Here is a 27,500-nt window from a genome sequence, read left to right as displayed (position 1 = left end):
GAAGTGAATGTTAACTTCCGGGAGAAAAGAAATGGACAGCGATGTTTGACCAAAAACAGACTCACTTGTGGGTTAGAACAAAGAATTATCATCTTAAAAAAAAAAAACAAGCTGTGCTGGTGGCTTTCCTTCTGGCCGCTGTCTAGTTGTAAAAGCCCCTCCAGTACCAGCAGGTACAGTTGAGGCCTGCGGCGATGAGCAGGATGATCAGCAGGGTGATGAAGAGGCCGCAGCCGAGGACGGTGGCGACGACGGCCCACACCAGCGTCCTCTTGGACATGTCGATCAGCGGGGACTTGAGAGCCACGCGAGCCCTGCGAGCCCTGCGCCGGTCCTGGGGGGGGTAGCGGGCCAGGTTGACGTGCTCCATGGCCAGCGAGCGCACCATGCAGGCCTTGTGGTGGCTCAGCTGGTCGAACGTGTGTTTCCCGTGGTAGCGGCCCATTCCACTCTGACCTGCGGGTAGAAACCACACGGGATCGTCGGGCTCACGTTCATGCGGGCCATACATCATTCTGTCTACCAAGGCGACATTTAAATAATAACAGATCCTCTATGAGGAGGAAATCCATTCTTCAGACTGCTGAGTGCTTCTTCTTCTTCTTCGTCCTCACCGTGGCGATGATGCTGGTGTTGTAGCTGGGGGGGAAAAAATCTAGGTGTTGTTTCTAAAGTGTCCTCCTGGTAACCTGATAACCTCCTGGTTACCAGGGTCAGAGGAAAATAGAGACTTTTTCTCTCTTACTCTCACCTGCTGCTTTACCTGGAGCGCTGAGATGAATACATTAATAAATGAACCCAAAAAATTAAGCTTAGAAAGTTTCCCCCCCCCAAAAAAAAGCTGAAACTAGAGAAAGTAGAAAAGGATCAAACTGCTGAATACCTGGACTGAAAAAATAACAAAAAAGTTAAACTGCTGTAACAACAGAATGTCAACTATTCTGAGTTGTAGTTATATAATTATACAACCAAGATGCAGGTTTAGTTTGTCTTTTACAACTTCATGAGCCCTGTGAGATTAAAGGATAAAAATGTTCCAGATGGATTTTAATTTGATGGTCGAGTGTAAAAGTCTCTTTTAGCCTTGAAGGTTTCAGACTGCTGCTCCAAGAAAGAGAAAGAGCACAAGAAACATTAGCAAAGACGACTGGAGGAAAAGTATATGCGTTGGCTGCAAAAGTACAACTTTTCTGACTTTCTCAGAGTCACAATAGAGGCTGCTGTCAAATTACCAGCTCTTCAATGTGGCATGCCTTTGTAACCTTCTCTTATAGCTAAATATAAAAACGGTATAAAAGCTCGACATTGTGCTGTAGTGGTTGTCTCTCGCTCTCTCTCTCTCTCTCTCTCTCTCTCTCTCGTCACAAAAGCACATGGACAGTTTGAGATGAAGGCTAAGGTCTCGAGGGGGTATTTGCACGTGAAAGTACTCTAGTTTCCTACCGCAGTACAAAAAACATGCAGTGGAAGTCAAGCGGTTGCTGTAAACTGCTCCCAAGAGTGAATGTTGAGTGTGTCGATTAGGGACGCGTCGATACCGATACCAATACCAATACCAATACCAGTATTGGGTATCGGGTCCGATTACTGCACGGAACACTCGTACTTGTACCCTGATGCAACCTGGCAAGTTTTACATGCATATTATGTAAGAAAAGCGCAGTGTTTGTATCGATATTACGCACTAAATTGAGTATAAATTGTACTTTATGCCATTTAATAAGTAATTATACCAGTACTCATGACAGCCAGAAGCTAAAAGTTGGTACCAATACAAATACTACATTCAGGCCTGACAGAACAAACCCCAGAATCCTTCTTACCAACGCCACCGAAGGGGAGGGAGTTGAGTGTGTAGTGCATCATCACGTCGTTAACAGTCACTCCTCCGCTCGTGGTCGCCTCCATCATCTTGGTTACGGCCTTGGAGAGAAAAACAAACAAACAAACAACAACCAAAACAAAACGGTGAAACGGCCCCGAGAAGACGAGTTGAAGAGAAACCCTCGGGAGCTGCCGTCACCTTCTTGTCGGAGCAGAAGATGTAGAGGGCCAGAGGCTTCTCCCGCTCGTTGATGAAGCTGATGGCGTCGTCCATGTCGCTCACCGTCACGATGGGCAGCAGAGGCCCGAAGATCTCCTCCTGCATCAGCCTGGAGTGTGGGGGGACGTCCTTCAGCACCGTGGGGGCTTTTTTTTAAAAAGAAAAAAAAAAACACCAAGGAGAATTGGAAAGTCGATATTGTGGCTGATCAGGGGGGGGGAAAGATGAGTGGAGTTCTTTTGGTACCGATGTAGCGCTGCGAGGAGTCGCTCTGCCCTCCCAGTACTGGAGCGTAGCCCTCCATCAGACTCATGACTCTGCTGAAGTGATGCTGGTTGATGATTCGACCATAATCGGGCGAGCATTTCGGATCGGGACCGTAGAACTCCTGGGATGGGGGGGGGGGGGGGGGGGATGGAGGATAGATGGATGGATGGAGGTGGTGACGAAGATCTACAGTGTTGTTTTGTTTTTTCTTTTGACAGGTGAGTTTTTACCAGGAGGGTCTGCCGGAGGCACTCCACCACCCGGCCCTGGATGCAGGGTTCACACAGGATGTAGTCCGGAGCGATGCACGTCTGGCCACAGTTGACGAACTTCCCCCACGTGATCCGACTGTAGGTGGCAGTAGAGAGGATCACATGGGGGATGTAAGTAATCAGAGTAAACACCAAATCAGCGCTGAGCGGGAGGATTGAGGAGAAACGCTGCTTTCTTCTCCTGAACGAGGAGAAACTTTCTGTTTCTAAAGAAACACAACCAGCGAACAAATCATCTTTATTATTTCCTACCAAAGATAGATGTGCTGCCTTTTTTATTTCTTTTTTTAATCATATCTTCCAACTGTCACTCAACCAACAGAGGGCGCCGAAGAGCTGGAGGCAGTTCACGGTGACAACTGGGGCTAAAACCAACCACCTCAAACTTCTTCATGTTCAGACCTCCAGTGTCAGGAAATCCTTCATTAAAACTTAAAAATTAAAGATAAAATTAAAACTTCTCACCTGATGATGTCATTCCACTTCATTAAATCTGGTTTTTAAACATCTTGAAGGGACCAAAAATCATTCTATCCTGCTATTTGTGGATTTCTCGTCTTTATTTTTTTTTTTTTTAACAAAATCCGACCCCACATGTTAATTTATGAACTTCTTCATGATTTTAACCATCATTTTAATATTTGAGGTTAGGTTCTTGATTTTATTAAAATTTTTTAAACATCCAGAACACAGTAGGTGAAGGTGAATGAATTTTCTTTAAATAGCTGATTGACCTCTCGGGGTCATTTGTGTGCCTGACTTCCCCGTCAGGGACACAAATAAACTGAACTGATCATGTGATCATGTCACAAAGCATTGTGGGATTGATAGTGATGTAATGAGAGGATATTTCTTTGAATGTAAACAATCTGAGCTCTCAGTTTGAAACCTTTCAATCAGATTTAACATCCCAGAAACAGGATGGACGAATGTGGGGAAGGGAATTTTTCCCAAGTGGAATAATAAAGTACAATTAGTTTAGTTTTCATTTAGAGACACACACACTTTGTGGAAAGAAAGTTCAAATCTTCACAACATAAAAAAAACCCAATGATTTCTTACTGCTTGAGGAAACCTGCTGGTGTGCTGCTATTGACTCTTTACTATAATTATTATTCGATCAATAATATTAAATCCTATTCGGCTTCACTTTAATGCAGCATTAAGAAGCTGTGTACCGTACTTTAACAGTGATGATTTTTGTTAAATGACATACTGGCACCGAACTGTTGAAATTAGTCAAACATCCACACGTTAGACATCTAGCAACTGCAGCTGGGCGGAAATAATGAAAATTGACCCTATGAGATAAACAGTCGACTGATTATCTGGACATACTGACAACCGGGTGTCGTGTGGCTGTAGCGTCTTGTGATCGCTGACAACCATCAGTGACGTGACTGCAGTTTACCGGCAGGCCACCGTGACGTTGCAGTTCTTGTCGATGTAGGCGGGGCTCTTCCCTCCCAGCTCCAGGGTCACCGGGGTGAGGTGGTGGGCCGCGGCCTCCATCACCACTCTGCCCACCGTGCTGCTGCCCGTGAAGAAGATGTGGTCGAACCTGAGCCGGAGCAGCTCCTGGGTCTCCGGCACGCCGCCCATCACCACCGGGTACAGGTCCTGAAGACAGGGACCGAGTCGACACGTGAGGCCGTCTCGGTGTGCAGAGACACCGAGAAAATGACTGAATGCGAGGGTCCCCTCGGTAGCCGTGAGTGTTATGTAAGGCCTAGAGCAGCATTCCAACAACAATGGCAGCGGGTGTTCAGACCATGTCCAGATAGCGAGGCAGCAGAGCGCGGAGCAGCAGGGACGAGTGCTCGCTGAGCTCCGACGGCTTCACCACAGCGGCGTTTCCTAGGGAGAGACGACACGGCGTGAATGGGATGAGATCAGCCGGAGGGGAGGAGGAGGCTGAAGTCTGAACCCCGACCAGTCTGGTGCCACGATTTGTAAAAGTGCCTTGGAATGACTGCGCTGTATTTGGTAACACACAAGTCAAATTAATTAAATTCCGTACTTGCATCTGTTGTGAAATTGTTTTAGTTTCCATAGATTTTGCGGATGACTTATTGATAGTTTATTAAAAATCGTGTGTATGAAGGATAAAAGATCAAATTCTCTTCATTAAAGGAGTCATATTATGCAAAACTCACTTCTTGAAGGTTTTCCATCAGTACTGATCATCCCCATACCTGGAACGACGCCCCAGAAGAGAAGAAAGTGTGTCCTCTCTCTCCCGGGCTTGTTTCAGATATTAAAAAGTATGTTGCTCCAACCAGCCAGTCAGAAATCAGACCCTAAATAGTGTCATGGGGGGTATAGCCAATCACAATCAAGGTTGGCGCCTCCCCATTGACTCCTCCAATAAATAGGCTGCATTGAGCCTCCTTTCCTTAGCTTCGTGAGAATTTCAACGCTCCTTATCATGGCGGCCACTTTAACACGTCCGTGATTAAGAAGAAGTGGATAGGAAAGGAGGTAGGAGGGACTATTAGGAGATAGGAGGGACTATTAGGAGACAAGAGGGACTATTGGGAGACAGGAGGGACTATTAGAAGGTAGGAGGGACTATTAGGAGACAGGAGGGGCTATTAGGAGACAAGAGGCACTATTAGGAGGTAGGAGGGACTATTAGGAGACAGGAGGGACTATTAGGAGACAGGAGGGACTATTAGGAGACAAGAGGGACTATTAGGAGGTAGGAGGGACTATTAGGAGACAGGAGGGACTATTAGGAGACAGGAGGGGCTATTACGAGACACGAGGGACTATTAGGAGACAAGAGGGACTATTATGAGACAAGAGGGACTATTAGGAAACAAGGGGGACTATTAGAAGACACGAGGGACTATTAGGAGACAAGGGGGACTATTAGAAGACAGGAGGGACTATTAGGAGACAAGAAGGACTATTAGGAGACAAGGGGGACTATTAGGAGACAAGGGGGACTATTAGATGACAGGAGGGACTATTAGGAGACAAGAGGGACTACTAGGAGACAAGGGGGACTATTAGAAGACAGGAGAGACTGTTAGGATATATGAGGCATCATCCATACTTTTACTGAGGCACTGACGACGGAGGGTTTCCTACCTGCAGCAATAGCCCCAACCAGGGGCAGGAGGGTGACGGCCCAGGGGTAGTTCCAGGCCCCGATGATGAGCACCACTCCCAGAGGCTCCGGCTGCACGTAGACCTCATCAGACAGGGTGAGGAGGGTCTTCTCCACCGGGCGACGGGCCGCCCACTCGGCCAGCTTCTCGATGGCCAGCTTGATCTCATTGTCAATCCCGATCAGCTCCAGGAGTGGCGTGTCATACTGGCTCTGTGTTGAAACAGTAAAGCACCTTGACCCCGCGCCGCCCTACACAACCCGCCGTCAACCTGCAGGTGGCTCACCCTGCCGATGTCCTGCTTAAGAGCGGTGGCGATCTCCGTCTCTTTCTCCATGACCATCCTCTGCAGGGACTGAAGCTGCTGCAGTCTGAACTCCAGGGGCCGAGTCCTGCCGCTCAGGAAGGCCTCTCTGGCCTGCCGCACCGCCTGCCGCGCCGCCTGCCGCTCCATACGGTCACCTGCAGCAGTGGAACATTGTCAACAATGTCCCAGAGAAGAGGAGACTTTATTATCGTATTCTTAAAAATCCGCAGAGACTTGGAAACAGTGTTGAGACACAGAAGAGTCATAGTAACATTTAAATTGTATGTTTTTCTTTGTTGTGCTGCAGAGTATACGTGATGAAAATGTCTATATTGTCACCAAAACGGACTGCTGTCTCAACATAAAGCCAATTTGAATGAAACCTTCTGGTGCAGTGAAAAGTCCAGAAAACAGTTTTTGCTTTTTTTTTTTTACAATTTTATTGGTGGTTTGGCCGAACTGGAGCCTCTCGGGCCGGTTCTGGCCTGCAGCCTTATGTTTGACACCGCTGCTGTAAAAATAACATAAATTCATTAAAAAAAAAAAAAAAGCTTATTAAATAACGTCTGTGAAGCCTTTCTATTTCTTTCTTTGTACGTAGAGAGAGATTATAGTGATAAATGTTATTTATTTTTTCAATCCACCCAGAAGAGGATGGTTTTATAAAGTATTACATTTTCTCAGTATCCTGACAGTGAAGCATAAAACTTACCGCAGCGAGGAGAAGCTGGTCATCCACTGGGGGGGTTTATCAGCCTTCAGCTGTTCTCTGGTGGAGGTCTCCACTCGGTATCCAGTCGGTCTGCAGCGGCGCACAGCTCTCACTGCCTCCGGGTCATCGTGCGCCCTGCGCCCGGACCACTTTACGCACAAAGCTGTAGCCGCGCTCCGGTGGTTCCAGACGATGTCTGCTGGTTCCAGACGTTCTGCGGACGGTCTCCGGTGGTCTCCGTCGGTCCCTGGCGGTGTGCTGCGGTGCACAGCTCTCACTGCCTCCCCGCTCACTGTGCGCCCTGCGCCCGGATCACTTTACGCACCAGCATGCAGCCGCGCTCCGATGGCCTCAAACACTGGCAGCTTTCACGCGCACGCACGCCCACTCCACAGACACACGGGCGCGTGTGCGACACGTTTCTATTAAGTCAGAGCCGGTTTGTCCCTTTACAGCCCGCAGCTGAGCTCATCTTTTACTCTCATGACCCTCATTATTAATAAAAACCCACCAGTCGATAACAATGACGTCACCCTTTACTGTAACAAGCAGCTCAACATGCTGGACGACCATGTTTGTTTTTTTTTATTCACTGGTCTGAAGGGTAATTTTATAGGATTAATAAAAAAAATTTTTTTATGGAGAGCATGAATGAGATATAAGTCTTGGGAAGTCTCACGACCTTCATCGGCTTAAATGTAATGAAGTGGCACAAGATGAACCACGTTAAGAGCAGTTTGTCTTTTCTGCTTTTCAAGCTGAAAAGTGTCTCCACTTTCCAACATGCTGCTTAAAAACAATGTCTTGCTTTTCTTTATCATTAAAACAAATGGTGAAAAAACAGGACTTGCCTCAGGCTCTGGAGGTATTTGGTATTTGACTGATGGTGGTCGTTCCGAATATTTACAAACATGAATTGAAAAGACAATCAAGCAGGATTTTTGATTTTTTTTTTTTTAAATCATTTTAACAAGCTGCTTCATTTGCAACACAAATACGAAGCAACTAATATGTTCCTAAACAGCAGCAGGTAACAAACATGTACACAGATATAAGATGCGGCTCTGCAGGTCTGGAGGAGCTCTGTGTGTTTCTGTAGACGTCCATGAGGCCGTCCTGTCCCACAGTCCAGAGCACTCAGCCTCGACGCAGGAACCTCTGCAACACACACACACACACACACACACACACACACACACACACACACACACACACACACACACACACACACACACACACACACACACACACACACACACACACACACACACACACACACACACACTTTGAATGGTCACGGGAGAAAACAAGTGTGCACGGTGGGGTCGACCTAAACAATAGAGGCCATTTAAGTTGTCTGAGGCAGGGCATGCTGGGTAATTAAAGGGAGGGTAGATGTGGGGGCATTATGTGGTTACATTTCCGGGACAACGCCACATTGTGACCAGAGACAAAGCCATTGTTGTGTGCGGCTGCGGGGATGTGGGACTGCGAGCATGTGGAGGGCGGAGCTCTCATGACATTACCATGGGAAAATCCATCCAGCTGTTGTTATTTACCAAGTCGTAAACGAGCACCTCACGATTATGACCCAAGAAAACAAACCGTGACCAGACAGAATTCCTATACGATCGATCAATTATCGCCACACACTCGTTACCACGAAGGATGAAAACACCATTGTCACAAATATCCCGGGAGCGGGTTGACAGGCGGCGTTACCTGCGTGACGAACGCCGCCAGGCTGAGCATGGCGACGAGCAGCGCCGCCCGCCGCAGCCCGCCCTGCTTCACCTGCAGCAGCAGGAACCGCCGGGTCCAGCTGACCTTGCCGGTGGTGTGCGGCGGGTACCGGAGGCTGTTCACCGCCTCCATCTGCAGCCGCCTGATGAGGCAGCCGCGCAGGTGGCTGAGCCGGTCGAAGGTGTGGCGGCCGCGGTAACAGCCCATGCCGCTGTTACCTGGGGGAGGAACAAGGGCTCCGCCTCAGTCTTTGCAGGTCGCCGCGGGATAGAAACAAGACGTGACAACTCACCGACTCCTCCAAAGGGAAGGGCGGGGATGGAGAAGTGGATCAGACAGTCGTTAGCCAGCAGGGATCCACTGGACGTCTCAGCTTTCACTCTCCTGATCAGCTGTTCGGCACACGGAAACGAGGGAGGCTTTTAAAATCGTACGACGTCGAGCTCCGTCCGACAAGTCCGCAACTTCGCAACTGTACCTTGCCGTCATTGGAGAAGACGTAGATAACCAGCGGCTTTTCTCTCTCGTTGACGAAGCGGATGGCCTCGTCCACGCCGGCGACCGAGACGACGGGCAGTAGAGGACCGAAGATCTCCTCCTTCATCACGTCGGAGTCACCGCTCACGTCCTTTAACACCGTGGGAGCTGCGACCGGCAGGGGAAGGTGATCAGAGTCGACACGGTGAGCGCCTGGTCATCCAGGTAAATAGATGTGATCAGGCACATTGTTGTCAAATAAAGGAGAAAAGATGGCAACATCTCCTCCCGTCTGGCAGCATTAACTTTTAGAAATCACCCAAAACAAGGGGCTTGTTTTGACTCGTTCTCTGACAAAACAAAACAAAAACAAAAAAAGAGACATGTCTCTCAGTGAGCAAAGCAAATGACCAAAAATATAGCATTAAAAAAACAGATAACCAATGAGAGTGAAAAACTGAAATCAAAATTCAAGTGTTTAAGTGAGAATATCCACTAGATGGCGCCAGAGAAATCCACACACCAACCAGACCGTGTGCGTGTGCGCGCATGCGTGTGTGAACACCAGCCTGACAACAATCAGTGTGTAAAAAGGTTGTAACGGTCAGACGCTTACATAGAACTAGAAGTCCTAGATCTTATACACCTGTGGAAGAGCCTGCAACACCTGAACTCAAAGATTTGGAGAGATGAGCAAATACTTTTGGCAACATAGTGCACAACAACACAGGAAGTCCAGTAACGCAGGCTGGGCCAAACGCCAACTGACCGATGTAGCACTGCGACTCGTCAGCTTCCCCGCCCACAGCCACCGTGCCGCCGCCCATCAGAGCCAGGATTCTGTTGAAGTGGCGCCGGTTGATGATGCGTCCGTAATCCTCACACGTCTTTGGGTCGTCTGTGTAGAAATCCTGCAGGGGGGGGGGGGTGTTATGTGAAAAACAACATGACGGCACATTTTCTATCCCAAAAAGGAAGCACACGTCACTCTCTTTGAAGAGCCGAGTGGTGGAGTTCATTTTTGCCGGTATGAGACCTTGATGCTCCGCCGGAGTTCCTCCAGAACCCGGTCCTGGATGGACGCTTCACACAGGATGTAGTCCGGAGCGATGCAGGTCTGACCACAGTTCACAAACTTCCCCCACGCGATTCGACTGGAAACGAACACATAAAACAAAGTCATTCACCAGTGGAAAAATATGAGAATCTACTGAAATGATCAAACATAGGGTTCTGGCCTCTGTAAGTATTTTACTCCATATTAAAATGAAGAATTCTGTTTTGTTTTATGGACTTTAATATGAGTGATTCATTTTTTTTTGTGGCTTTAATCAACACTGAACTGTTTGTTTAACACTTTTCATTTGTGATTTCATTTTGCTCATTAATCTCGTCTCTTGCCGTCAGTTTGAAGGGATCAATATGCCTATCGTCATTTCAAACGTTTCATTGGATCATGTTTGACGCCACAGAGACGCAGAGTGAATAAAAAAAAAAAAAAACTCCCAATCTAACCGACAGGCCACAGCGACGTTGCAGTTCTTGTCGATGTAGGCGGGGCTCTTCCCTCCCAGCTCCAGGGTCACCGGGGTGAGGTGGCGGGCCGCGGCCTCCATCACCACTCTGCCCACCGCAGAGCCGCCGGTGAAGAAGATGTGGTCGAACCTCTGCTTCAGCAGCTCCTGGGTCTCTGACATGCCGCCCGTCACCACCGGGTACAGGTCCTACACACACACATAGAGTGAGTGAAGGTGCGCACGCACGCACGCACGCACGCACGCACACACACACACACACACACACACACACACACACACACACACACACACACACACACACACACACACACACACACACACACACACACACACACACACACACACACACACACACACACACACACACACACACACACACACACACACACACACACAGGAAGTGCAGGAGGCTCACCTGGTCCAGGTAGAGAGGGAGGAGCTCCTCCATCACCCGGGCAGAGTGACAGCTCACCTCAGACGGCTTCACCACTGCTGCGTTACCTGAAACACACCTGGATGGTGACCGAAGGATCAGTGGGAAAAAAACCCAACACTTTTTACAGCTGTAAAAATATCACAAAACGTAAGAAATGAAAGCGACTCGGTGTACTACCTTCATTGGTATGGTACCGATACTGCACAGCGTACTCGTACTTGTATCGTTGATGCAACTTTGGCGAGCATCATGTGACCTCATAACGTCAGCAAGCACATTCAATCTTCTTTATAAACTCTGATCAACACAGATGCTGGCTGATGTTTGCAAAAAAACAACAACCCTAAATTATAAACTCCTTTGAGAAACTATGTTTACCCTACAGTACAGAAACACATCAGTCACATGACCCGTCTGTCTGGATGCCGCTGAAGCAGCTTGTTCGGTTCTGGTTGTGTTTCCTACCTGCAGCAATAGCCCCAACCAGGGGCAGGAGGGTGACGGCCCAGGGGTAATTCCAGGCCCCGATGATGAGCACCACTCCCAGAGGCTCCGGCTGCACGTAGATCTCATCCGACAGGGTGAGGAGGGTCTTCTCCACCGGGCGAGGGGCCGCCCACTCGGCCAGCTTCTCCACGGCCAGTTTGATCTCCACCTCCAACACCACCACCTCGAACAGCTCCACCCCGTTCTGGCTCTGAAGAGAGGAGGAGAAGGAGAGTCCAGGACTCTGCTTGTTAGATCCAGACATGTTTAGGGAGGTGAGAGTCTCCAGGTGTCACATCAGACCATTGAAAACCATTATATTATATATAATATTACATGTATTGTGGTCTGGATGTGCAGACCACCTGTGAGGTACCGGACCACCTCACCAGGCTCAGGCCTCGTTGTCTTGATGGACCAGGGAACATTAGGACCAGGGGACATTTGGACATCAGCGCTGTTCTCTGATGAAAGTTGAGTTGACTTGGTATTGGGGACGTCAAGGAGACGCTCAGCATCAGACATAGTCTCCAGATGAGCCTTTGGTGGTGGTGATACCGTCTGTATTACACTCTTTATTACAGTCTGTATTACACTCTGTATTGCGCTCTTTATTACAGTCTGGACAGGAGCGTCTTGTCGATACAGAGCTTCTCTACACTCAGTGGACGGTACAGAGATCAGTCTATCATACCATTTTTATATTATCATTATTCTAGTCTGTGTGCCAGCATGAACATCCCAGGCCTCATTTCATCTTTATCCTTCTGGTTCTGCAGGTTCCTCCTCCTCCGAGTCTGGTTCTTGTTTGTTTCTCAGTTAAAGTGCTTTCAGATGACTGTTGGATTTAAAACAATAGAAGTAAAATTGTATTGAACCTTCGTTTTGAGGGTGGAACGTGTTCTGAGGCCCGAGAAGGTTTACATTCGATGGAAAGTGAGAAAAATCTATTTTTACCCATAAACAAATCTCTGAAGAGATTGAAGCAGAGTTTAATGTGGGTTTTTTTTTTGTTTTGTTTTTACACACATGGGACATCCTGTGAAAGTTGGAAGCATTAAACGGAGAATGACGAACCCTGCATGGCGTCGAGTCTCCCTCCGGCAGAATTTTATACTCAAAACCACATATTTTAAACGAGAAACGGGAAGTTTGAAGAGCGGCTGGAGCTCAATGACAGTGAAGTGTCGGCAGAATAAAAGCACCTTTCCCAGGTCTCTCCTGGCTGAATCTGCGATGTCGCTCCGCCTCTCGGAGATGAACCTGAGCAGCGCCTCCAGCTGCTGCCTCCGGTGCTCCAGCGGTCTGCTCCTCCCGCTGCGGAAGCCGCTTCGAGCCCGCCGCACGGCGTGCTCCTCCCGGGACATCTGGGACTCAGTAAGAGAGGCTACCGCGAGGACACCGTGAGCAATGGAGGACTGATTTTAACCAAACTAAAAAGTGTTACCGTTGAGCCCTCTATCCCGCCGACACGATTCTGGAGCTCCGAGCTTTACCACTTCCGTAAACAAAGTTTAGGCAGCAGCCATTGGTGCTCTGCGCACGTCAATCAAACTAAGAGCCAATCAGCGCTACCCTACGTCACCAGTCCTGTTCCAACATGACTGAACACCAGTGCACAAAGAAACGGCTCATAAAGAGCTGGATGTTCCGGTTTAACCTCGACCGGTAGAACACGTTTAGGAGGAATTACAGCAGAGTCAGGACGTCTCACAGAATCCCATAAACACTCCACCTTGTGGAAAGCCTTCCTACTACAGATGAAGCCGTTATAGCTGCAAAGCGTGGACAAACATATTAAACCCAATGATTTAATAATAGGATGTCACTGAACTTCACATGCATGTGAAGCAGCTGAGCGGATACTTTTAGCATTATGGTATAGGCTTAGCAGTTTATTTTTACCCATAATAAATGAATAATTCTTTGAAGACTTTACATTCTTTATGAAGTTGAAACGCTCTGGAGATCAGTCATATAGTAAAAGCTGCACAGAACAAAGAGAAGCCCTGAAGGAAAACAAAGCACAGCGAGTTTTTTTTGTTGTCGTTTTTTTTTTTTTTTTTTTTAATAACAAAGACTGTATTTGAGTTCCATAAAGAACAGAGCGACACCCTCGCCGGGAGACACAGTATAATACTAACATTTCTCTTTGAAAAAACTTGGTGCTTGGAAAGTTTTGCATCTTCAGGATGGAGAATGAAAGGGGGGGGGTTTCTTCAAAATGCAATCAGCTCGAGCTGGACAGGCGGAAAAATAACACGAGGGTGCGTACATTCAACGTTCTAGAAGGTTCTACAGGGGGGCGGGGGGATGCAGACTTGGTGCCCATGCTTGAGTGTGGAAACTGTCCAGCGGTTAGACGAGGTCTTCCCCGTCAGTCGTCACTCTGTGTGCAGTACAAGGCTTCATGTGGTTCAGAGTGCTCACCACTGGGACCGAGGGGGGGGACACCAGATTTGTCTCCCAAGTTAAAAACTCCACGATAAGAGGAGCGGGCCGCGGGGACGCCCGTCCATGCATCTGTACACACCCGGAGGAAACGAAGGTATTCACACCTGTACAAGAGGAGTAGGTCTGCAGTCACAAGAAGAAGGCACCTCCTTTTTCAACCCGCGAGCTGGAAACTACTGGCCTTAATGCACATCCTTGCTGTGCGTCTACGTACATAATATACACCTCTAGATACAGTACCTACAGTGGAGGTGGGGGGGTTGGGGGGTGGACAGTTGGTGGAGCTGCCGTGAGTTTTTTTACTACAGTCTTTTGGCACACTCTCGTGGTGCCGATGCAGGTTTCCGTTTTAACTTATCAAACCCTTGGCAGACATGGATAGAATCAATACAAAGTCATCATATCGACATAGAAAGATTTGTGCTCTTTGACCCACCACACGCGCGCACGCACACACACACACACACACACACACACACGTTCATGAGAGGATCAGAGCCACGCAGGTATATATTTATGTATAGAAAGATTATTCTGACTTTCTCAGAACTTTGATGACAGTTTTTTTTGTGTGGCACTAATCCTCTTCCATACAAATATTTACAGGTTTGCAAACGTCAAGTTTTCTTTAAATAATAAAAAAAAAAAAAAAAAAAAGCTACAGATTCAGACAGAACTTACAAGTTGTGTTTTTTTCTTATTACTTGTTTAACTTGTCAAGTGATTTCACGGTTGAGTTTCAGTGGTCCGGCGTTAACAGAGGACTCCTGATTGGTTTGAATATCTAAGACTCCCTGCTGTGAGCAGCACCATCAAGGGGTCAACATGAGGCTCCTGCGCTGCTGCATCATGGTAAGAGAAGGGTTAACTGGTCATCGTGAAACCCTGATCAGAGGAGTGGCGAGCTGCAGAGGGGTGATTTATACTTCTATGAAGTATTAAAAAAAAAAAAAAATCCGTTTTAAAGTGTGAAAACAATCTACAAAGATTAATAAACTCGTGAGAGATAGTTTTATCTGGATGATAAATAAATAGATATGAGATTGATTTGATTGGTGTCGGTCTGTAGGCTGTGTTCACACTGATGGTTTCCCTCTCCACTGGTTGATGGGCTGGCGGCGCGGGAGTGACCAGAAACCATCACACCCTCCACTTCTACCGCCAGACGTCTGCCGCCTCCTCTCACATTCCTCAATAAAGTGCTTGAGCTGACAACAAGTAAAGTAGAAATTGTCCAGGTTGTGTAGTTTGCGTAACATGTGTTTGATTCTGGAGTCCCGATGAGTCGGCTCCGGTTTTTTACGTTTTCCTTCCGCTCCAAATACTTCCAAGGTTTTTTTTTTTTTTTGCTCGTGGGAGCCAATAAATAAGAACAACAACAAGGTGGGCAGAGAGGAGCGGGTCTGATCTGAAGTCAGTTTGAAGTCTCGAGAGTCCTGTCGAGCTTCTGTTTCCTCTGGCGCGTCTTGATTCTTCCACTTCTGCCGCCATCTTTGGTTGTGAAGCTGGAGAAACGGCAGCTGGAGTCCAAACGAAGCCTGACCGGTCAAAGTGCTTGAACTGCTACGGGAGGGAACAGGAGCTCTTCAGTGTGTGTGTGTGTGTGTGTGTGCTGCTACTCGTACAGCGTGACCGTACAGTAGCACAGAGCTGAGATCCTGCGGTCCACACTGGCCTTGTCTGCAGGGAAACAGTGAGAAGGAAACGTCGTCACACACCTGACAGAAACACAGACTTCATTGAGAAGAGGCGACTGCTGCTGGGAGACTCGTCATCAAAAATCATCTGCAGTCCTTCAATCTGATTACCGGAGATTATTCTTACATATGATGCCGAAGTGTCAACGAGTTTTTTTTTTTTATCTGAACAAATCTGTCCGTCTGCCTCCCCCCCCCCCCCCCCCGAGCATTTCTGTGGCCGTACTCACATTTCACCACGTTCTCAATGTCGGTGGGGTCTTGTAGGATCTTGGACAGGCCGTCCAGCAGCATGGCGGCCTTGCTATAGCGGTATGCGATGTCCTCCGTTTGCTTGAACATCTCGTCCAGAGCTGCCGACTGGACCTGGGACACATCACAAAACGCGTCAGGCCGGGAGCTCAGGCGGCGGCAGTGCCAAGCCGCTCGCCCGAGACGCTCACCATCTCCACCGCCTGGTTGTAGATGAGCTTCTCCGCCGTCACGCTGTTGATCTCGTCCACGAAGCGCTGCTTGTCAGAGAAGAAGTGGTTGAGTTTGTCGGTCAGGCGCCGGCAGAGGGAGATGCAGCTTTTGTATCGGTCGTTCAGGTTCTTCACCACTGAAGGAAGAGAGGAAGCATGGCGTGAGAGACATCCAGACACTTTACATGAACCAGATGTCTTCTTTACGTCCAGGGAAGACATCAAACAGCCACGAGATGAACACTGCTTCAGATAAAGAGCTCTGAAAGCTGCGGATGGAACACAAAGTCTCAAGACATGAAGATGCATGGGGCCTCGAACATAAGACACCAAAGCACAAAACTTTTAAACACATTTCTTCAGTGTAGCGGACGCAACATAACAGAGATATGAGCTGAAAAGAGAGATTCCTGGCCGCTCCAGGAGTATGTTTTTATTTGGACATTTCACCGAATTCTGCACCAGGAGGTTGAACTAAAATTGGCTTTATGTCTAGACCATAATCATTTTCAGTATTAATTCTTTGGTTTTGTGAAAATATAGTCATTTTCATCACATATGCTCTGTGCCACAACCAAGAAAAAGTTGAAGGTTTTCAAACTATATTTTATTATTGGCACTATTTTATGGGTCTTAGAAATAGCAGAGTCTGCATTTTGTTAAATTCCGTCGCAAATTTACAGTTGAAAAAGTTTGCATTAAATAAGGCAGCAGAGGAGGATGAATGTTGGAGTGTCAAGATTAATCGGTTGAGAGAAAACAGAGTTTACAAAGAGAGTTAAATAGAATATGGCTTAATAGAAGCGATGGATAGAAATAGAGCCGAATGCATCTTTTGTTCGGTTCCTCAAGAGAAAGGCTGGGAGTGGAGGCCATAAAGCAACAAGCCCCCGCAGGGAGACGCTGCTGACCGGTTGTGACAAAATGAAACGTTAACACATGTGCAGCTCGACACCGCGAAGCGGCTGTGAGGAGGAAACACGCCTCACCCTGTTTGACAGCCGAGGATGGGTTGAGTTTGGCAGATTTGATCTGAGCCTTGGCCAGATGGAGGGACGAGGCCAGGAGCTGAGCCGCCTTCATGTAGAGGACCAGCTGCTCCACCTGCCTGTAGGGGGCGGCACAGTCACAGGGAGGGGGGGGGGGGGATGAGTCGAGCAGTGCACAAAGGAGCCACGCGAGAGCAGGCAGGTCTCGTCCTCACCCCCACTCTTTGCTGAGCTGACTGATCTGGTCCACCACCACACTGTCCTGGGGGGGGTACAGGGAGGCGGCCGACACGCCGAGCTCCGCGCCCCCGGCTCGGACCGCCGCCATCTCCAGAACGCAGTCGGTGAACGAAAGCATCATCCGTAGGTGCATCAGGGTGTCTGTGTGCTCGCGCTGTGGCAGGAGACACAAGATCAGCGGGGGGGGCTCAGTGGGCAGCGGGTCGGGTCGGGGGAGATCAGTCTCACCTCCATGAGGGTCTCCTCAGGCAGCTCGGGGGCTTCGAACGTGATGAATCCCTCCAGGCTGGGAGGAGAGGTGCCATAGGGGACGTATCGGAGGCTGCTGGGGGCCCCGTCCATCAGCGGGACCACCGGCCCACAGCCAAACCCTCCTGGGGGGGAGGAGCCGATCGCCATGCCCGGGGGGGACCCTACGTACACCCGGCCACTGGTGGAGCACAGCGAGCCGGCCGAGCTGTTGGAGCCCACTGAGGAGGAGGAGGAGGAGGTGAATACAGCTGAAGGAATCAAACACAGTTCATCTGGGGGGAGGGAGGGGTTGGGGGCTCACCTGAGGTGGTGCGTGGTCGCGTTCCCAGGTGGCTGCAGGTGGGGGGGGTGCTGCTGCTGGGGGGCGAGCCCACCGTGAACATGACGGTACGGGGACTGGCTGAGCCGCCCTGGTGCATCCCACCGCAGCCCGCTGGAGCTGCAGGGACACAAAACGTCCTCCGTTAAATCGAGCCGGATGGGTAAACCGGAGGGGTCGGGGGGGGGGGGGGGACCGGCCGCCTCACCTGTGTCCATGGGCCGCTCGGTGTTCAGGCTGTCTGTGCTGCCCTGATAGGCCTGTCCCCCCAGAGCGATCCTGACGGGCTGCTCCGACAGGCGGCCCGTGCTGACCGACCTGCAGGGGGAACAACACGGCGATCAGACTGCGCACCATCCCAACGCAGGCCTCAAACAGCTCCACAGTAAATCAGGCTTACTCAGTCACAGTGATTTCGTTTAAATCATAAACTCGTCCGTCGCTACAGAACTAATTGACCATGTATCCGCGTTTAAACTCAGGACACAGTCGGAAACTCTCCCATAACGACGTTTCAATTGTGTCAACTACAAATGCTGAGCTCAGATTGAAAGCAAAAAGTGGGACCAGTACGGGATGAAAATGTTTGTCTTCATTATATGTCTTTTCTCAAAACCTGGACAGCTTGACGTGTTTGAGAAAAAAATACTACAGCATTGGATCCAACTTTGGGCTTTTATCTGTCAAATCCTCGGAAAAAAAAGATGCAATTCAGTCAGACAACAAGCTGAGGTTTCGTTTCGTCTCCTCGTGAATGAATCCCATCAACGTGAAGGTGGAGGTGGAGCGTGACGTCCTGTCCCGTGAAGCGACGTCCTACCTGCCAAAGGTCCGGCTGGCCTCCGGTGCAGCGGCCCGTCCAGCCAGGTAGGGGCTGCAGTGGTGGGCGCAGACGTCCCGGGCGTCCGCCAGCGTCTTGGTGGGCTGCGGACTGTCTGCCAGGGCCATCAGGTTACAGGACGCCTGCGTTTTAGGGATCTTGAACGGTGCTGAAATGGTCTGGGGGGGGAGAGGCAGGCGTGTGTTCAACCAGAGATCTACATCAGCTGACCCTAAAGTCCTGCGCCCTTCCCGAGGTGCTCTCACCTTGGTGGGGGAACCGATGATGGTGGGCAGCGGGGACTTCTGGAGCCAGTCGGACGTGCGAGGGGAGGTGCCCAGCAGCTTGGTGGGGGAGGAGCCCAGGTTGGCCGGGCGGCCGAGCTGAGGGGAGTGGCTGCAGCAGGAGGAGGAGGACGGCTGCAAGGGGTCCGACAGCTGCTTGTGGAGCTTCTGCCTGCTCTGGTAGAAGTCGGTGAGGGTGGGGGCGCTCTGGAGACGAGCCCCCAGGAGCTGAGAGGACGGGACAGGGGAACCTGAGGGACAGAAAACAAACGTGGTGTTTAACCAGAACATGGGCAGAGCAGGGCTACGTTGTCAGACAGCAGCATCACTGTCACTGATTTAAAGAAAAAAGTTCCGTTGTGAAACTTCCAGCTTCAAGTGTTTCCATCAGCAGAGGAGAAACAGCCTGGAGATTTTCCACTGACCTCCCCGGACTGCTGCTCACAAAGTCTGCTGTTTGTGTGACTGTACACTGTAGTTTCTGTCTTATTAAGGAAAAGAAAGAAAGAAAGAAAAAAAAAGCTATGGTCTGACGGTCACCAGAGCAGTAAAACCTGCCGACACAAACAGTGACGGAGCGGAGAGACGTTTTTCCCCGTGATTATAACCATGGACGCTGAAAAAAGTCCTGACTCATCCACTTTGTCCAAACCGGAGGACAGAATCAAAACAAAGGCTCCGCCCAGTTTAAACACATGATGTTATACTTAAACTGCTGACAAACACCTGAAGAGATCCACACCCATTCAAAACCATAGGCAACACAACAGTAAAATCTTTTTTTATTTTTAATTTAATCTTGTTCATAAATTTGCTCTCAGCTCAGTTGCTTTTATAAATCGTTTAATTTATTACTTAATTTGAACTTTCAACATTTCCTCATTGGAGAGAAAGTGTTTTTCTCAGTTAAAACTAACACGCGACACATTCTGATGATGTGAATAAACTGCGTGGTGACGGAGGAATGCTTGAAGGTTTTTAATCTCGTAGTTTTTTCTTTCTGAATGTGAATCATGTCGTGCTGCATTCTGCCAGCGTGTGATTTCTAAATTGAGTGTTGGACCCGTCCCTGGGTGGAGCATTAGCAGAACCTCAGGCGGGATGCAGGGTGTGTGTGTTGACGTTTCTGACCTCCGGAGGAGCTTCGGCTGCGGGACTCCTGAGCCTGCAGGTGACAGCAGCAGTGACCCAGCTGCTCGGGGATGGTTCCCACTGCCAACACACACACACACTCACACAGTTAAGTTTACCACGACACCGCAGCAAGCCGACACTGGCCCTCAGCTCCACACGAGGCTCTTACCCAGAGGCGAGGGCGAGTAGGGCCGGGAGCTGCCGATGGAGAGGCGGCGGCCCACCGTCTGGGCCACGTCGGCCGTGCTGGGAGACCCCGAGCCCACTTTAGGGAACCCCATGGGACTGGTGTTGGAGCGCCGCACGGTGCCAGACCTGAAGCACACAGAAACACACGACGTTTTACTCAAACTTCCATATCATTCAGATTTTTTACATAAACGGAAAATATTTCCAGGAATTTTCTGCCTTGTTCTCTGTCATTTCAGTTTACACATTGTGAGAATTAAACACAACAGGATGTCTCCCTGCTGGGTGTTTTTTTTACTGTCTGTAATTATGACTGCTTGAAACTTGTTAGTTTGCGTGTTACTCCCCGGGAAGAGTCTTGCTTTTAGCGTGAATCTACTTCAAATGAGCTCAATCATTTCCTGGCTCCATAAAGAAACAGATTATTAACCTATGCTCTTCACAGTTCCCCCTCAGGTCACATTAATATTAAACATGTTGAACTCCTGGGACAATGCAGCTGCTCATTATACGAGTATGATTTATCTGTGCAATTGTGTTGATTTTGTCTCAGACATAACCGAGTGAGGCGCAATAACTGATAAATACTTCTGTATTTCAGGAGTTTCCAGGTTTCTGTATTTTGTCAGCGTCTCTAACCTGGAGAGGAAATAATGACTAAAACCCCAAAATATATCGACAAATCGAAATCGGAGCTACGAAACTTAGTGAACTGCAACATAAAGTTGTTGTCGGAGTAGCAAAATTATTTATAGAACATTATAAGCTCTGATACTCCCATTTTAAAAGGTTGAACAGGTTTTAAAATAATTTTATTTGGTGGAAAGCTACAGCCCGCTGAGTTTGGGGGACCTGCAACCTGCGCTGTGTGGATGAAATGACGTGCCGTTTTAAGAAACTGACGCACAGTTAAAAATCACCACATGAGGACACAGATAAGTGGCCAGCTGCTGGAAAACAAACCTACAGAAGTAATGACTGCTTGAAGGAGCATGAACCAGCAGATTAAAGATCACAGGAACAACAACGGGAACGGTTTCCTCATTAACAGGGTGCCTCCCTCCTCCCCTTTGTCTCCACATTAACTTCAGGAAAAACATGTGGAAACACGTCGTGAGGCCGTAAACTCAAACAGACGCCTTTGCTGATGTAACTCCATTGAAACTTCAAGGCTGACGAAAGAAGTTGTCAACCTCTCGGTGGAGACGTCGGACCGAGTGACTCCAGCATTAGTCACAAACCGGCCAGGTCACCTGTTAAATCATTAACTCTGGGGATCGAATATAAAGTAATCAAAGTGTTATTTGATTAATGATCAACGGAGAGCACACAGTGGGAACTGTCCAGAAGCAGTCCGGCTCACGGTGAACTCCCATGACATAGACGGCCACATGGTTTTGTTTTGAGTCCAGAGGAAACTCAGTCTGAAGTGTGTCCCTATCCTCAACGAGACAGGATGAGAAGAGACGGCGGCGCAAACTTGTTATGGGCCACTTGTACATTTCCATCAATCACAGATCAGTCACGATGCGATCCCCCTCCCCACCCCCACCTGGAGGTACGAAGAGACGGCCCAGCTCTTACCTGGGCGAGCCGTACAGCGTGGTGGTGGGGCTGCTGGACAGGTTCTGCTTGATGCGCTGGTAGTTGCGGACCTGCGTGGGGACGGGAATGGGAGTGGTCTCGGCCCGCGGGGACACCATGGGGGTCTGTCCCGAGGTCAGCTGTGGCTGCCTGGCGGTGAAGAGCGGAGAGAGGAGTGTGATGAGGCGGTCGGCACAAAAGTAAGGCTGCTGCTGCTGCGGCTTCCATATCTGCAGGACATCTTTGTGGGTGTCCACACCCATGATCGCTTCAAAAATCACCCCAGGAAACGGATTGTGTATGAAGCCGAACGCAAAGCAGAACAATTTTTTTCCAGCCTCAGCATGGGAAGTGGAACGGAGCTGCTGAGTGAGAGAAAGGGGGCCAGGCCTCCGTGTAAACACAGAGGGAACACCCAATCAGCGTGCAGCCTCCTGCTCGGAGGGGGCCGGCCTTCAGGGGGGGGGGAGACACGTGTGAGGCAGTCCTCCGGAGAAGGGGGAAGAGACAGCGGCTCATTTGTATGCTTTTGTTATTGAGGAGGAGACAAAATGTTCTGGACAGAAAGCGATGACCGAGTCACCCACAGCGGGCGCGTGCTGACGTAGGAAGTAAAAAAGAAAGAAAGAAAGAAAGAAAGAAAAGAGGAGTGGCTCCAACGGCTGCTGGTTGGGATTATGTAATGATGGAGGGAGGATCTATAGGAGGGGACACGTGAGGCACACACCAGTCTAGACAAAGGAGCACGGAGCAGTAGCTGCTTTGGGTTTCTGCTGGTCTGGATGTCGGCTGCACTTCTACTGTACACTCAGTCCCCATCAAACACACACTCACACACACATCCACACACTCTCTGCTCCTTCGGGATAGATAAAAAGCTCTACTGATGCGAGCCTTCATATGCAGACCTTTGCCTGCTAATAAGGAGAGGAAGAGAGTTTGCGGGTCAGTGAACAGCTGGTTTTGAAAAAAAAAAAAAAAAAAAAGAGTAAAAGTCAGCCGCTTCTACTGCTGACCTGCTTTTAAAGCAAGGCGCCCAGCGGAGGGGGGGATGGGATCAAAACGCTCTTGCCTCCAAACCCCTCGTCTCTTGGCCTCTCCGCTTTCTCCTGTGATTCTTTGTCTGTGCGATCAAATGGAGGACATAACCAGGCTGTGATTTAGCGGCTCATCCGGAGCACGTCTGGGATGTAATGGAGAGAAAATGGGCTCTTCCTGTGTCAAGTGGTTGACTAATTCATGTGAGGGGGGGGTGAAGACTTTCTGCTGAGAGGAGGGAGGGCGGGAGGGAGGAAGCAGAAACAAAGAGGGGACAGTTTGACATGTGCACAAACGGCGAGGCAGGAAGAGTGAAGCAGAGCGAAACAGCAGAGTGATGCAGAGTGAAGCCGTGCAGACATGGTGGTGGTGGTGGCGGTGGTGAGGGCGGAGGAGGACAAGCAACAACGATTTCAACGCCAACTTTCGTTTCTGAAACCCGAATATTACGGGGACATCTGTTTAAATGGGTCACACATGTGTAATATGATATTTGGCTACAGTTGCCGAGTCGCAATGCGGGAGGAATACCGATCGGCAACGGTGCCCGGAGCCACCGAAAACCAAAAATTAACGGCTCCCAAGGTGGAAGTTTTCGGAGAAAAAAAAAAAAAGACTCCCGACTCCCATCTTCGTGTGAATGGGTTGAACGCAACTATTTTAAAAGGCTTGGGCTCCGTCTGCATGTGGACTGCAAGAAACGCTGCCACTTCACACGCGCACCACGTCCGTAATCAATAGTTCTTCTTGCTCACGATCAAGACAACAACAACAATGGCTGCCACCAGAGTCTCATGGCTCCCCGTCCATGTCCCGCAGGCAGTTTTATGGTTGAGTCACTTGTTGTAGTAATCTGTCTCCGTAGTCTGTCCACTAGCATGTCCACGAAGTCGCCATTGGTAATGTTTAGAGTGTATTGTTTGTCCTAGTTTCATTACAAAATAAACAAACAACAGCGCCCCATTGTTTCCAGTGTTTCGGTCTTTACGGTGCAAACGGACATTGTTTTTCAAAAATGTCGCCGTGGAAACGTGAAACCTTTCTGAAAGTAAAACACAAAAGTTAGATGTTTTCGCTTGAAACTTTGTCGTATAAACAAAGGCTGAACTTTAAAAAACACACAAAACCTCCACAGTCTAAAAGCAGATACAATAACATTATGCAGTGAATGAGATGAAAAAGCAAGAGGTTGTATTGGGAGTCCACGTCTTTCTTTCTGCGGCGGCACTAAAAGAATAAACAGGCACTTTTATGGCTTACATTATGCAACAGAGCTTTCCTCACCTTGACAACAATGCAGTGAGCTGGAATAAATGCACTCGTGGGATTATTGTGGAGGTATTTTCTTTACCAGCTGAGAGCTCAACAACCACTTATAAAAATAAATAAGGGAGTTCAACCAGCACCGGGCACGTCTCTGCAGCACAGGCCGGGTACTTCTATGTGCTGGGAGGTTCACACATGTTGACAAGCTCAAACCAACTGACTCTGTTAAAGGTCTATTCAGGAAATGTATTCATTTGATTAAAAAAAAAAAAAAAAGCTTTCGAAGAACTTCATTTGCAGTGTAATTGTAATTCATACAAGATGCGACATTTTTTTTCAATTCAAACTGGTACTGGTAGACGAATTGACTTTAGGTAGACTTACATATGTTTACACAACATAATCATACTCATCTATTTTTCTCTTAATGTGTGTAGTTTGAATATACAGTGGCAATAACTTTAGCGTTAGCTGGTGGTTACACGTTTGGTGTTCTATTTGGATGTGGAGTACCAAGGTACAGTAATGTAGCTGTTGGCACAAACTAAATTAAACTGGAATGATAGCCATATAAAGTTGTTTTTCCCCCCCCACTTTTTCCTATTCTTATCGAGCATGATTCATTTTAACCTTCATATCCTGTAACAACTGTCCCTCCGATGAAAGAATCTGTGCTGTTCCAGATCAGGAGCTTCTTTAAACAGAAAATTAAAATGGAGACGTCAAACATCTCCATGGGAACCATTTGTAACCAGGTGAGCAGTTTGTGAATGATCACTATTCCTAAAACACTGCAGGAAACATCCAGAGGATACAAACGTGCAGAGAAAAGCTCGAACAGCAGATCCCAGCAGTGTGTGTGTGTGTGTGTCAGGTGCTGTTTTTAGCTGCTCACAGTCTGATTCATAGCGGTGTAATGGTGCAGATTTGGAGTGTGTGTGTGTGTGATATTTGTGGTGTTAAACTGACAGGAGGCCGTTTTCCTGTTTTAGTCACAGAGTTAGAAACAGGAACATGAAGAAACAAAGAGTCAGTGGCACATCATGTGACCTCACACGCGTCGCAGTGTGTGAATCAAAACGTGACGCATCACACACACACACACACACACACACACACACACACACACACACACACACACACACACACACACACACACACACACACACACACACACACACACACACACACACACACACACACACACACACACACACACACACACACACACACACACTCGACCAGGGCTCCGGCCTCAATACAATGGTACCAGTTATCACTCAGCGAGTAAAACCACCCGTTTACACAACGGCATTTTGAAAATGACGTCCATTTCCACGGAAACCGCAGAGACACTGAAAACAATGGAGTTTTCATGATGGTGCCTGTCTGTTGTTCTCTGTACTGAAACCACACACACACACACACACAGAGAAAAGTACGCAGTAAACATTATCAACGACAACACACAGACATTCCTATCGACAGATGACCAAAGTTGGATTGTCATTACTGTGAAGGTATTATAAAACTATGAAGACCCGGGAGAATATAGACTGAGAGTCACGACACTCTGGAGGCAGACATTGTTATTATTGTCAATTGACTCACTCTGAGCAGAGGAACTATTTACTACTGCTGTGTGGCGCTCTTTGTTCGAAACTCAGCAAAATCATCACAGACCAGTGGGACTTAAAGCCAAAACTGTGAGACGCATTCCTGTACATTTGAAAGTTTTGCGCACGTGTGCGTGTGTGCGTGTGTGTACTACAGTGAATTTTGTAGCAGTGCAATAGACCATGATGTAGAGAAAAAAAATGTAATTTTCAAAATCTTTGTCTGATTTTGACGAACACAACACGGACTCACCCTCCACACATGAGAAACTCGCTGGACGGCCGACGACCCACTGCCATTGGCTGATCATCTGAGGACAAGGAGGAGGAGGAAGAAGAAGAAGAAGAAACAATGACACCGGTGACGATCCGAGAGCTCCGACTGATGTATAAATCAGGAGTTATTAGCTGATGAGTGACAGCCGACACTGGCTTCACGGGTCATGATGGGAGAGGAGAAGCAGCAGGTGTGTGTGTGTGTGTCGGTGGCGGCTGGTTTACGTTACCACGGCAGTGGGGGAACATGTGTGTGCGTGTCCTGAGTTTGTGGACCGCTGTCTACCGTTACAGCCTGAAATGGCGAGCAGCTGTCTAATTTGCCGGCTGAAGATTTGGTGACACGTGTTGTCGTGCTGTAGGGAGTGAAATAATGTAGCTTCACCACTGGTGTGTCAAGTCGATAGCCTGCTTATTTATGTATGCTAGTTAAAGATACACGCGTGTGTGTGTGTGTGTGTGTGTGCTTGTCGAAAACAGACTTAAAAAATGCATGTTTTGTGGTCTGCAGGCCTCATGTGACTTTACATAGTGTGCAGATTAAGGAAGAAAACATTAGCTTTCAACAAAACTTTTGCAATCTGTTGACTGTAAAGTGAGACTTGCAGAGATAAACGGGCCACTGACTAGCCACCTGAGCTGCGGGAGAAGAGACGCAGCAGTCGCACGACCTTTTTTTCTAACATAATAACATTACAAATTACATCCCAACGTGAGAAGCAAAAGAATTTTAGCAACAATGAATTGAAGAAAAACACTTTCTGCAGATTTAAAAAAAAAAATTAAATAAAGCACACATTTAGGTAATTGAAAGTAACTGAATAGAAATGCTTCATTAATCCCAGAGTAAAATCCTAGAAATCATAAGTCAAGATATGTTTTGCATCAAAGGAGACGTCACTGAAATGGCATCATGCGCTTGAATTTTCTTTCATTTAAATTTTGGTGAGGTTCTATGCAAAGATCCTTTTTTTTTTTTTTTTTTTAAATGTAGTCAGAATTCTTTTGACGTTGCCAGTGTGTAAAGGTTGAAATGCCCTCACTGTGACTGGCTGTGGAGCTGAACACTGCCGACTGATTCAGGCCCAGTTTACACGACAACGTTAAGAATGAAAACTCATACGCTTTTGTATTTTCGCTTCATTAAAGTTTCAGGTTTGCCTTTCTAATGACACACACACACACACACACACACACACACACACACACACACACACACACACACACACACACACACACACACACACACACACACACACACACACACACACACACACACACACACACACACACACACACACACACACACACACACACACACACACACACACACACACACACACACACTTCGGCCACTGTTGTCGTGTAAACGGACACCGAAAACGCAGCGAAAGCTTTGCCTTTCAATTGAAATCTTCACATAAACGGGCCTTGGTTGGCGGTTGTTAGAACGCTCTGACCATTTCTTTGTTCTCTTATT

The 27,500-nt window shown here is 48.2% G+C and overlaps 3 protein-coding genes across 3 annotated transcripts in view; all 3 read right to left on the bottom strand.

Annotated features, from left to right (window-relative positions):
• Window positions 1-117: 117 nt before the first annotated feature.
• On the bottom strand, window positions 118-7,028 carry LOC308135582 (aldehyde dehydrogenase, dimeric NADP-preferring-like). The gene is made up of 10 exons (XM_080503633.1): window positions 6,719-7,028; window positions 5,986-6,161; window positions 5,680-5,911; window positions 4,355-4,440; window positions 3,995-4,203; window positions 2,542-2,659; window positions 2,291-2,432; window positions 2,024-2,190; window positions 1,824-1,923; window positions 118-456 (listed from the first exon to the last, which is right to left on the bottom strand). The coding sequence occupies exons 2-10, from the start codon at window positions 6,151-6,153 to the stop codon at window positions 143-145; spliced, it is 1,536 nt and encodes a 511-aa protein (XP_080359759.1). The 5' UTR covers window positions 6,154-6,161; window positions 6,719-7,028; the 3' UTR covers window positions 118-142.
• Window positions 7,029-7,741: 713 nt separating this feature from the next.
• LOC308143199 (aldehyde dehydrogenase family 3 member A2-like) lies at window positions 7,742-12,859 on the bottom strand. Its single transcript, XM_080513939.1, has 10 exons — window positions 12,604-12,859; window positions 11,378-11,609; window positions 10,892-10,977; window positions 10,454-10,662; window positions 9,975-10,092; window positions 9,708-9,849; window positions 8,940-9,106; window positions 8,754-8,853; window positions 8,441-8,679; window positions 7,742-7,876 (listed from the first exon to the last, which is right to left on the bottom strand). Exons 1-10 carry the CDS (start codon window positions 12,763-12,765, stop codon window positions 7,856-7,858), a joined length of 1,476 nt encoding a protein of 491 aa, XP_080370065.1. The 5' UTR covers window positions 12,766-12,859; the 3' UTR covers window positions 7,742-7,855.
• A 400-nt stretch (window positions 12,860-13,259) lies between these two features.
• ulk2 (unc-51 like autophagy activating kinase 2) overlaps window positions 13,260-27,500 on the bottom strand; it is a 32,024-nt gene continuing 17,783 nt past the window's right edge. Inside the window, 15 exon segments of the mRNA XM_080510874.1 lie at window positions 13,260-15,532; window positions 15,780-15,915; window positions 15,993-16,150; window positions 17,003-17,121; window positions 17,218-17,396; window positions 17,471-17,712; window positions 17,796-17,933; window positions 18,022-18,131; window positions 18,634-18,812; window positions 18,900-19,168; window positions 20,049-20,129; window positions 20,221-20,366; window positions 21,825-21,974; window positions 25,998-26,126; window positions 26,623-26,659. Of these exon segments, the coding sequence (XP_080367000.1) occupies window positions 15,468-15,532; window positions 15,780-15,915; window positions 15,993-16,150; window positions 17,003-17,121; window positions 17,218-17,396; window positions 17,471-17,712; window positions 17,796-17,933; window positions 18,022-18,131; window positions 18,634-18,812; window positions 18,900-19,168; window positions 20,049-20,129; window positions 20,221-20,366; window positions 21,825-21,974; window positions 25,998-26,126; window positions 26,623-26,659 (2,138 nt within the window). The 3' untranslated portion in view covers window positions 13,260-15,467.

Source organism: Blennius ocellaris (assembly GCF_963422515.1).
Source record: "Blennius ocellaris genome assembly, chromosome: 2".
Taxonomy (NCBI): domain Eukaryota; kingdom Metazoa; phylum Chordata; class Actinopteri; order Blenniiformes; family Blenniidae; genus Blennius; species Blennius ocellaris.
This window is presented reverse-complemented; position numbering and strand designations above follow the sequence as displayed.